A 12,105-nucleotide genomic window follows, 5' to 3' on the forward strand; every position below is an offset into this window, starting at 1 on the left:
AGCATCTGAAATCTTTATTTGGGCAAAAGCACATTTCCTACCAGCTGTTTGTTTTCTAAACCAAATAATTCAGTTAATTTCTTGCCTGAATTAATTTTCAGAGCTGGAAAATTGCTCTCATTCATGCTGAGATCACTTCGGTGTTTTTAGGATAGGCAGAAACAGAAATGGGAATATACTTTCTGCATCCTAACGGGCATTTTGGTAGTGAAAGCTACCCATATGCCTGGCAAGGAAGAGTACCTAATGACTCCAGTCAGCCTTTGCACATGAAGGTCCAGGGGCTCTGATATAGTATCAACACTCTTACACCTTCACCCTGCCTTTGAGAGGCAATATAGCATTGTGTTTAGGGGCGTGTGATCTGAAATCAGACTTCCTGGGTTTGAATTCTCTACTTATCAGCCACGTGACCTAATCAGGAGTCCGATTAGACTTTAAGTTCCTTGTCAGGAAACTGGAGAAAGGTTTGCAAACTACTCACATGCTAACTATTGATTCTGAGGTGTGGGGCAGCAACAAGGGGAAATGCTGCTGAGATGTGGTCTAGTACTTACTGTTCAAAGTGCAGTCCCTGAGCCATCAGCTTCACCTTCACTAGGGACTTGGACAGACGTTCCGAACCTTGGCATTCCTGCTTCTAAGACCTAGTGAATCAGAATCAATATTTTATCCAGGCAATTTGTTTGCACATCAAAACTTGAGAAGCAGGACTCTTGCTGCCCATACAGTTTTCAACAAGAGTATGCCCTCCAATTGGCTGTTTTTAATGTATCTCACTCAACCTGGCAAGGGAAGTCTTCCCTATCCTCTGAAATGATGAAAACTTAGTCACCAGGCAATGCTGATGGTAGGGTTCCCCGGCCCTGGGGGTGGGCTGGAGACAAGTAGGCTTCATTTCAAGATGGAGCCACTAACACTTCTTTCCTCCCTCCATTCACACAATGAATACGTGACCACTGAAGTATCCCCAAGGGTTCCCTGTCCGTACTCATTAGAAAGAGAGATTCATTGTTCTTTCATTTGGATATGGAGAGAACTGCATTAACCCAAATTAACCTGAGCTAGTTAAAGGCTCCAGCCTAGAATCCCCCTGTCCCAATAACCAGTGAGAGAGCATCTGGGGAACCATATAGATCAATAGATACTGCTTGTCAAAATTATAAAGCCCAAATGAGTCATATCCACCTACCTCTACAGAAGACAGGGTGAGGGACGGCAGTAAGCCAAGCCCTGGAGAGAGAGAAAGCCCAAAGCCACAGGGAAGCCAGCTCCTGGTCCTTGGCTGAAGGCAGAGCTCATGAATTCATCCCAAGACCAGGCTTTTATTTCCTTAGGGAGTCTGCCATCTCTTAATCACAAAAGCAATAAGAATTTCCAATATGTTCCTCTGCCATGCCTAATCAATTGTTCCAGCTGCCAGTCATCAGCCCTGTCTAGAGTCCACCTAAAAGCCTTCTTCCAGCCTTGAAAGCAGCAGTGACCCCTGAGGTGACACCAAACAAAGAAGGCCGCCCCTGTGGGCAGCCTGTGTGTGCCGGTTGATTTGATCACAACAGTTTTGTTAATATTGCCTGGGATTCTGGAGGAATCAGTTCGCTTCCTTATGCTTTGATGGCTAGGCCTCATACGCCCTATTGGTTGATTTGGAAAATCATTTTGAGTGTGTATGGAAGGAATTTTTTTTCTTTTGTGAATGACCTTTACGGTTGCACTCTAACGTGGTAGCAGGTCTGTGTGATTTTGGCAGGTGTTTAGACTTCAAGCATCAAGAGGCACTAGGACCTACCTGGTACAGAGTAGGGGCTGAGAAATTGTGTTGGAATGAATGAATGAATAAAAGAATAGTCCTAGACTGTATTAAGTAAGTGGGAAGTCTGGATGATGTAGGACTGCAAGATAGTTGGAAACTCCCAGGAGTGTTAGTAGGAAAGGCATTTCCTGTGCCGTAGTGACAATTTCTGAGAAACGTGGATCTTTGGTAGAGGCCAAGGGCAATCCTATTGAAGCTCCAGTTCTCTGGCTCCAGAGTTTTTGTCCATTTGATTAGAAAGATTTATGAGATGTGGGTCGTATGTTGGAAAGCCACGGTTGTGTCTCTTATTCCTTCCTCCAAATCTCTGGTTATTGTATTGGTCACAGTGCAGCATCCATAGCCAGCAGTTTTGCCCTAGATCTGCATGCAAAGTGTTCTGTGTGGACACTGAATTAAAAGCTTTGACTAGGTTATCTCACCAGAAGAAAGTTTATCCTATACTTCTCATCCCATCTGTCATGGGCACGTCATGGGCCTCGTTTTGCCAAGAGATGATTTCTTAGGCTCTATGTAAGAAATTGTCCAGTATACTTTCTAAATTCAGACTTTCAATTCAACCCTAAAGCCTTCCCTTTTTTATTCACGTGGGGCCCTTATTCAAAGGGTACTGCCTGTTCTAATGCCATCACTGGCTGTAGCAGTGGATGGAAGAGCTGTAGATTGTGTTTGACTATTGGTCTGTTAACAGTTGACCTCAGCACGGCATGTTTCTAAGGCTTCAGTGCTGTATGCCCCACCTCACATCCTCTCTAGCATCTAGTCCGCCTATTCCATTGCTGCACCAGCTGCACCAGCATAATTTGGTAGCTCCTCCCCTCAAGTGCACCATCTCCCTCTGGCGTTCTGCCGTCGAGCATCTCTGATGCCCTGGTATTGAACATCTCTGAGAACCTTGAGCTCCTCTGATACATGTGCCTACGTGGAAGTGTGAGAAAGGTGTACCCTGGGGCAACCCTTGACTAGTGGGGAATAGAAGTTGATGGGTAAATGTTTCTGCCTTGAACTACTCATTGAGCCGCAAGGAGGACTGCATTGGCTAGCATGTAGATTGTGCTCATTCTTGTTTAGCAAACCAACTTGATGAAGCTGTTGGAGATACCAGGCACCAAGGTTATCTCGTTTCCTAGTCTATCCCTGGACCTAGCTCAGTGTCTGCCACACAGTAGGTACTTCATAACTATTTATGGAATAATTGGCTGTTGAGAAGAACACAAGTAACCCTGCACACAGAACAAAAGTATTAAAATAAGTAAGCAAAGGTAGAGGACATTATAGAGAGAAGCACAGTCGCATAAATTGTCATGATATATTCGAGGTGTGGTCAGTGCCAGAGCCACAAGTAAGATAGTATGTTAAAGTGCTTTGAACACGGTTCGATGCTCTATACTAGTAAGTCTTGTATTTGGGTAGAATTGATGTACAGTGGTCTATTTCCCTCACTAGACAGAAACCACCTCAAAGACAAGGACCCACATATAGTAGAGTGGCTGGCACGTAGTAGGCATTTAATAAATTTTAGTAGAGTTAAAAAATAATCTTGGAGGATGGATGAGTGGATAGATGGATGATGGACAACTGGTCCTGGCTATTAAATGTGATGAAGGAGAGGCCCTTAACGAGGCCTAGCTTTCAGTGTACGGCAAGCTGCAAAAAAAATACCCAATTTCCCAGACTATTTCATTGCGGTTCATGCAAAAATGTGGTGAATATAGCTAATGGAGACCTCTGGGAAGCACGCCGTTTTCTACTGAACCATTGAGTAGAGCATAGAGTATGCACACCAAGTTTCCCTGTTACCTATGGGTTAGTAAACATCAGGGGCAGTGCTCCCCTTGTGATAAACACACCCAGACATACAGAAATACCTCCAAGGGATAATAAGTGATGGGTACACTCAGCAACTACAACAAAACAAACAGGAGAATTCACATTTCTACACTAAGGCAGGGGAAAAAAGATAGCTGTGTTTCCACGGTGTCTCTGTGACCTCTTATTATTCCATTAGTTTTTGGAATAGTACATAAAACACCAAGCACCATGCTGACAAACACCAATACTAAAACTATTGCCACAGTGACTCCAAACTGCCTTCTCCTGTGGGTAAAATTATTTGGAATGCAGGGAGAATTGTGGTTGCCTGAGTGAGCTGAGCATAAATGAGGGTAGTGATTCATAAGGTGACTCTAGCAAGTTTGCAAATGTGCAACTTCTCTGGAGGCTGATGCACAACAGATGCTGTGTGTTGCCTCTTTGAGCTGGTAAGCATTTTCTAGTCTTACCACCTCTTCAGGACGTGGAAGGCTGTGGAGGATGCAGGCTTCTGAGGACAAGAGTTAACCTGACACAGTGCTGACTTACCAGAAATAAACCCTTCAAATCAGATCACACCCCTGTCAGTAGTTTTTGAGCGGGAAGATGGTAATTCTGCCTCTTCCCATGTTCCTTTAAGTACTTGAACTCTCATTCCATTGGATTAAGCTTTGGGGGGCTGGGTCATCTGGGGTATTAATTCTATCCAGGAGAGGTTGGAGAAAAGTGGTACTGGTCTAAAAATACAGCTCCCTGAACTTTTAAACCCTCAAATCTCTTTGATTATGTGGCTTCTTTTTCTTAATCCTTAGCCTGCTTTCTTTTATTTTTTTAAAATCCATTTATTCTTTGATATCAGTAGAGTAAGTTCAAAAAGAGCAGGGATAGCACAGAGCTCAGCACAGCTTTGTATAGAGGAGGAAGTTAAAGAGAGTCAGCATAATGATGCCGGTATGATTGCACTATAATGAGATGTCTAGTGAGTAGGTTCCAGACACTGAGAGAGCCTCTCTGATAGTGATAGACTCTGAAAGTGACAAGCTCCAGTTTCTTCTGTGACATTGGACCAATTAGCCAATCTAAATGGGCACATATTTAAGTTTGAGGTCACGTACAGTTCTCAAAGGCTAGGCTGCCCCTATGAATGAGGCTGTAACTCACTCTCTGTGTCATAATAGGCAACAGCGAGGGACTCTCCAAGCGGTGCGTTTCAGACCCCCTTTTCATATTTTGTGGTGTTAGGGAGGACTCATTTTTGATGAAGACCAAGTACATGCATCCATCACGCCATTGGGGAAATGGCTGGGGTCTGTTAGACTCTGAAGTTGAAAGAGTGTAGGACCCTGTGTTGGTGCTAGGATCGGGCGAGGCTCCGTTCTCATTACATTGATTTAGCAGTGACAGAGAGACCCGAGCCTGACCCAAGAGGCTCGCAGCAGCGATGAGAAGAGGAAGAAGGCTTATGCTGCGCCCTTCTAGGTCAGCAGAGCGAATATTCTGTTACCTGACTCCCAGCCCCTGTGACTGCAAAGTGCTAATCCTGAGACCTTCACCCAGATGCAAACATTTCAAGATTGACTAATTATACACTGTCCAGACAGGGAACTGGCAGGGCAAGTCAGTGCTTATGAGAAACCGTGAATGTCAGCCTGGAGCGAGCAGAGTATGAGCTCCTCAGGCAGCCCATAAAGGCACATTAACTGGGGAACCCGTTCCACCATGAAACAAAAGCTGTGTATATCCAGCGAGGGGAGAACTGTTCCCTTAAAACCATCAAGAGAAAAACAAACACGCCCCTAAAATATGCTTGCTGTCAGCCTTAGGTATTTAAAAAATGTGGGCTTCACTTGGGGCGCAGTCTGATGCTTGTTCTCCCTTGATTTCAGCTTCCATTTTCTCCAGCAATCATTCAAGCCGAAGTGGAACAGCTGCTGGGGCCGTGCCACCCCCACATCCTGTCAGTCACCCTTCTCCGGGACATAATGTACAGGGGAGCCCCCACAACCCTTCCTCCCAGTTACCTCCACTCACAGCTGTGGACGCGGGAGCTGAGAGGTAAGGCCATCTGTCTCTGTCTTCTAATAGGTGTCGCCGCCAAACCTCCCTCCACACAGAGAAGTGCTTTGACAGTTGCTGAATTTTATTAATAATCCATTGGTGGGTTGAGTTACCCAAAGGTGACATTTTAAAAGTACACACACACAGCACGTGGATCAAATATCTCATTATCTGTTTTATTTTCCATGGGGAAAAAAAGTGAAAAGATATTGGCAATAGCCAACTAAAGTGTTTGATGCTGGAAAAAGGCACCAGCATATCTCTGTCTTTCCCACCTTACCTTAGTGTGCTTCAGGGACTCAATTTTAAGATAATGTCTCTGCAGGTTGAAATGCTTTCCAGATGTAAGATGGTACCTTTCAACACACAGATCCGTAGTGTTAGCTTGAGAATATAGCATAGAAGAGCACAGGATTTTATACGGGCGACCTGAAAGGGGCTGTTCACTGAATGCTTTATGTTGATACCACCCTCAGAAAGTTTCTGGGAGAAAATTTTTAAATCTTGACCCTTTGGTCCCTGTCTTTGGACTGCCCAACCCTGCAGTGATGTGGAAAGCCTGCCATTCTTGTTATGCTCCTCTCCATTTGTCATTTGGCCTCAGTTGACCTACCGAGGGGTTACTCTCAGACATCCAGGGGGACAGAAAGTTCTTGTGTGGGCTCCTAGGGCACTGAGCATTTGGTGGGCAAAGTAATGGGTTGAATAGGAAGCAGGAATAAAAGTTTTACGTCTTGGCTTGCACCAGCGATCTGTGGTTTCATCATTGTTGGCATAGTCTATGAGCTTTTAAAAATGTGTTTTTTAAATCCAATAAACCGTATGTTTTAAAATTTATACCTACCCCTTTATTTAGTAATACATCTGTTAATTTAATAAGAATCTGCTATGTGTTGGACGTTGTGCTGGTTGCTGCTGCCCTTACCGGAGTAGTGATGAGGACAGGTACGTAAGCAAAGTGTAGTAATTCTGTTTGACTAAATGATGTAATAGAGATGCCACAGGAGCTCAAAGAGGATGTCCCCAACTCTGCCCCAGGGAGGGAGGGAAAGAAAGACTGAATAATCTAGGCACTAAAGGATGATTAAGTCTTTTCCAGATGGATAAATTGGTGATAGCATCCAAGGCAGCAAGAGGAACATAGGCAAGAGATGAGGAGGGTCAAATGTATACCTGGAGGAGGAGCCCAGTAGCTCAGGCGGCATCATCCAGAGTGTACATGGCTGATGACATTAGGTAAGAACCATGATAGGCTCTTTGTTAGGAGAGAAGTACATCAGATTATCCTTATAGAGAAAGGACTCAGGCGACAAGATGGTAGAGTAATTGAGGCTGGAAGCAGGGGCAGGTAGGGAAAAGAAGAAGGAAATTAGTCCAGGAGTCTTTTGTGAGCAGTATGAGGACTTGAACTGAGGCAAAGCCATGAGGCTGGAGGATGTATTCAAGAGGAAGAATTGTTAATTTTTAATGTATGTGTGGAGTAAAGAGGAGAGGCCGAAATTTACCCGCGTTTCACACTGAGACATGAAGATGGAAAATTGTACCATTAACAGAAATTGAAAACATAAGAAGAGTGTAGAATGGAGGAAATGAGGGTGTTGTGTAGAGGGAAGAATGAGAAAGAAGGAACAATAATAATTGGACTTGATTTTTTGAGTTCTTGCTGGTTGTAAGAGATCTGTGTGGATGTGTCTCATGGCCAATTAGAAATGGAAACCAGAAGATGTCAGACTTATTTTAACAGTTCTCTTTACATGTTAAAGTGCCTACAAATGATAAGCCTCCTCCCATAGGATCAGCCCCAAAGCAGTATGAATTACAACCCTGTATTAAGTTCACAGACACTGGAGACAGGCAATCTTTGTTGTTATTGGATGTATTCCTGTAAGTTGAGATGAGTTTATTCATTTTAGCATTTTATTTAATTTCCAGTTGGGTTTTAAATGACATTAGCCATGGGCTTTCCATTCATCTCATTGCATTCTGCCTGGCTGAGAATCCTACTCCACAAGGTAGTGTTGACCTTAAACACGTAGAGAACCAGATATATCTCCAGCAAAATAAGTTTATTCAGGAACAAGAAAGAATTGCAATTCAGGACATGTAGTCTAATGGCGATCCACATGCAAGTCCAGAGAAACAAAGCAAAGAATAAGAATACTCTTTTGTGGACTTGGGAGGAGCTGTTGTAAAGGAAGAGTCCATTGGAGGAAACTGGAAGTTCGCAATATGTGACTTTTAATTGGCTGAGTTACAGCAGTCTCTCATTGGCTGAACTGTTACTGGGCAAGAAGACATCTTTTTCCTCTTGCTGAAGTATCCTGTAGTAGCACTTCCTGTCAGAGATACAAGGTATGCCTCTTCCCGTTGGGGTCAGTAGTGTGCCTTGAGCGACATGTGCATGAGCGTTCTCTCTTCTGGCCTCCTGACTCCATTTTAAATGAGGTTTCTGTTTATTAATTTTCACAGTAGTGAAGCTAAGAAATTATCCATTGGGACCTCTTTCTTTTCATCTCCTTTTCTTTTTTTTTAATTAAAGTTTGTTGGGGTGACAATTGTTAGTAAAGTTACATAGATTTCAGGTGTACAATTCTGTAATACATCATCTATAAGGGGGAGGGAGGTGGGAGACGAGGGTAAAGGGAATCAAATATATGGTGATGGAAGGAAAACTGACTCTGGGTGGGGAACACACAATGGGATTCATCTCCTTTTCTTGTTACCGTGTTTCCCCAAAAATAAGACTCAGCCAGACAATCAACTCTAATGCGTCTTTTGGAGCAAAAATTAATATGAGACCTGGTATTATATTATACTAATAAATTATATTACATTATATTATATTATACTATATTATATTATATTACATAAGACCCGTTCTTATATTATAGTAAAATAAGACCGGGTCTTATATTAAGTTTTGCACCAAAAGACACATGAGAGCTGATTGTCCGGCTGGGTCTTATTGTCGGGGAAATGTGGTAGTAATCATGACTCTTTACAAGACTACAGGAGGAAAGCAATCTATGTGTCTTCTTTTTGTACTCAGCCACTAAAAAGTAAATGTAAAAAAAGAGAGTTTAGGCATTATTAGAGTCAAAAAGAACATCCCTGTTCCTACAGTAGCAAATTGTTTGACTGTGTTCCTTAGATATTCCTGATGCTTGGGTTGGTTTTTCTTTTTAACATTTTTGTTTCTGTAATTTTTCATTTTTTCAATTCCCTCTTTTGAAAGTTTGTAACATATGAAAAACTCAAGAATAGTACAGTGAATACGTCTATACCCTACACCCATATTCACCCATTGTTATATTTTGCCACCTTCTTTCTATCTCTCTTGTCCTTCCTTCTGTGCCTTGAGATCCTTTGTTGTGTTGGTTACCTGTTGTTTCTGAACCATCTGAGAGATTGTTGCAAATATCATTGAACTTTAGCCGTAATTACTTCAGTAGAGAGCCCCTAAAAAAGACATTCTCCTACAAAATCACAGTATAATGTTCACACTCAGGAAATTTAACGTTGATGTAGTAGTATTATCTAATATACAATCAATATTCAAATTTCCCCAGTTGTGAGAACAATTTTTTACAGCTAAAATTTTTCTTTCTTCTTACGATCCAGGATCTAACAAGGATCCCAATTCTCATTTCTTTTTGGTCTTGAATCTAATGAACTCCCACAGCTTTTTAAAAATTATCATCACCATCATTATTATTGTCTTTCTGACACTGATAGTTTTTTAAGAAATCGGGACCTTTGTTTTGCAGAATGTTTTACTGTTTGGATATGTCTGATTGTTTTGTACTAAACAGATTCTTTGTAAACATTTTTGGCAGGAAAACCACATAGGTGAAATGGTATTCCTTAGCTCCTTTGAGTGTTAGTTTGCACTTTATAGGGAATTAGGAGTAAATGAACCAAAGCAGGTAAAGCACGTAGCATATGACATGGCATAAAGCAGACACTCAGTAGCTGTTGCTGCTAACATAAAAACAGGCAACCTTGGCTTGGCTGAGAGATTCAGGTTTAGAAGCCAGAGGGTGTTGTTAAATGATTACAGTGGTTGATAGTGTAAATAATCATGGAAGGAAAAATAGAGAGGAAGGGGAAGGTGGTGGTACTTTACATGGCTGGATGAATGAAGTGGACGTTTCACTTTTGTGGCTTTGCCTTGCTGCTCTGCTCTTCCTACAGGATGTATGCCCCATCCCTGTGCCAGGCCAAATGGAATGGGCAAGTGTGTGGAAGGTTATCTCTTCCGATCAGGTTTGGAGAGGAGGATGACATGAAACAGTCCTGAATTATTCACTGTGTTTGCATTAGTGTCCAGCATAAAAACACTAAGAGGAAGTGTGCTTACTTTCCGCTTTTGGTTTATATATCTTCTCCTCTGTTTGCCTGGGAAATCCCCCAGTAAAAACTCTAGCAGTTTTCTTAACGGAAATAGGTTTATCACACTTTGCGATTTTTAGTGGGAAATTGGCATTTTTTCCTGCTTTGTGGGCATTGATTCATAATTTACTTAGCTTTAACTTGCTAATAAAATGAGCTGAGTCACTGTCAGAAGTCAGGAAAGGTCCACCACATCTATTCAGTTAGCCTCAGGTTCTTTGATTCTTAAGCATCGTAAAATAAAATAAAAGCAAGTTCTATCAATTTGATGAGGTTCCATTTTTATTGTGAAATATTGTCTGAATGACACATCATTTCAGGGATTTAAGCAGTATCACACCACATCACCTAATGTTGGTTTAAACTTATTATGGGAAGTAGTGTTTTACTACTATGTCATGTTGAACAAGCCAGAGGTACATTATAATAGTGGCTTCCTTTAAGAGGAACCCAGTGTCTTAAGAAATGTTAATTCATTGAGTTTCATAGTATGTCTTTTAGACCAGAAAAAAATCAAAATATTGATAGAAGTGCCTCTTTGAGATAGAGAAATCTTGCAATCCCAATAATAAGTCAGCTGGATTTGTGCCGTTCATCTTGTACATGTCAGTTGCGGCTCTGCGTTCTAATAAAAGCCACCAACATGGTGTGCTCTATAGTACAAGAGGCAGAGCTTAAGGGGACTTGTGGATTGACTAGAGGAGCGACTGGTATACGATTTCCTATGAGCTCCACCTCTGAGCCATAGAAGACTGAAACTAAGGAAAGGTCTCCTCGGAGAGCATACAACCTCATACAGGAATCAACAGCAGACAGTGTTAGGGACAGTTGTTTCTGAGAGAGTTTTCAAAACACCTTAACCAAATAAGAAATGCCAATTTCTTAAGTCTGTATCAAGTCATGGGAAGTCTTACTGTTTTTCGTTCATATCAGATGTGGCATTGCTAGAATTCTAAGTTCTTTGGTGTATGTGTGTTCTTTCTGTGCCTTTGAGTGACCAGGGCTGGTCTTCACAGATGTCATTTTCTAATTGAGCATTGAGAACATAGTGTAGCTTTCCTGGATGCTGAGGGGTCAGAGATAGCGACTGTGTTCTATTTAACATCTTTGCAACTGTCAGGTTCTTTAACTCTAGTCAAACCACTCTAGTCTACTCACTTACTTTAAGGTTTCTGCATCTTAATTCACAATCTTTCTCTACTTAAAGACTCCCCTTATTGTCATATTCTTGACTGTTACTTAGCCTTTGGAGCTTGGCTTAGTTCTCAACCCAGAAAGCCTTCTTTTCTCTTCTAGCTCACAGATACAAATCCCCCCATTAACTCCCTTGGTTCTAATTATCTGTTTAATCTATTTACCATTTCCCAGATGTCACCTTGCTGACTGATTGTTAGTTCTTCGAGGGCAGGAACCTTCAATTTCCTTGTAACTTCCAAAGTGCCTTGTGCTGCATGTCCCAGTGGTAGGTGCTGAGGAGGGTTTGGTAGGGGAAAGGGATCAGTGAGGGGAATGCCTAGGAAACAGGAGGTCCTTGATAATTCCCACTGCTTAGGTGGGGGGTTCCAAGAAAGGATTGTTCCCCTTGATTCATTGGTCTAGATAGTGGTGATCCCATTTCTGAAAGTTCCCACAATCTGATGTAACCTGCATGCACTGACACAATCAATACTTGTTCTGACATATATATATATATGTATATAAACACACATTCATACGCGTGCATACACTGCTTAGAATCCCTTGCCATCATCCACTGCTGGGGTTCCCTACCCTGCTTTCCTGTGGTCTTCAATACTACAGGCCTGGTACTCGCCATTTTCTCTTACTTGCATGTGTAGCATGTGAACAGCTCAAAACTAGGCCTATTGCTTTGCTGTACTTCTCTCCTCTGGACTTTCTGAGCAAACAGGGACATTGGTGTGTTCACCCACTGAGCTCATTCACAGGCTTTCTCTCTCTCTCCGTCTCCACATAATCTTCCTCTCTCTTCTTTTTCAAAAACACTGTTTTTTCATTTTTCAATTGCAGTT

At 42.1% G+C, this 12,105-nt stretch overlaps 1 protein-coding gene across 5 annotated transcripts in view; it reads left to right on the plus strand.

Annotated features, from left to right (window-relative positions):
- Positions 1 to 12,105, plus strand: part of GLIS3 (GLIS family zinc finger 3) — a 425,390-nt gene that overhangs the window by 368,307 nt on the left and 44,978 nt on the right. For all 5 annotated transcript variants that reach the window (XM_033123979.1, XM_033123982.1, XM_033123984.1 and 2 more), the window contains one exon: positions 5,512 to 5,680. In XM_033123979.1, coding sequence (XP_032979870.1) covers positions 5,512 to 5,680 — 169 coding nt within the window. The remainder of the gene's footprint in view (positions 1 to 5,511; positions 5,681 to 12,105) is intronic.

The sequence above is a fragment of the Rhinolophus ferrumequinum genome, chromosome 12 (genome assembly GCF_004115265.2).
Source record: "Rhinolophus ferrumequinum isolate MPI-CBG mRhiFer1 chromosome 12, mRhiFer1_v1.p, whole genome shotgun sequence".
In the NCBI taxonomy this organism is placed as follows: domain Eukaryota; kingdom Metazoa; phylum Chordata; class Mammalia; order Chiroptera; family Rhinolophidae; genus Rhinolophus; species Rhinolophus ferrumequinum.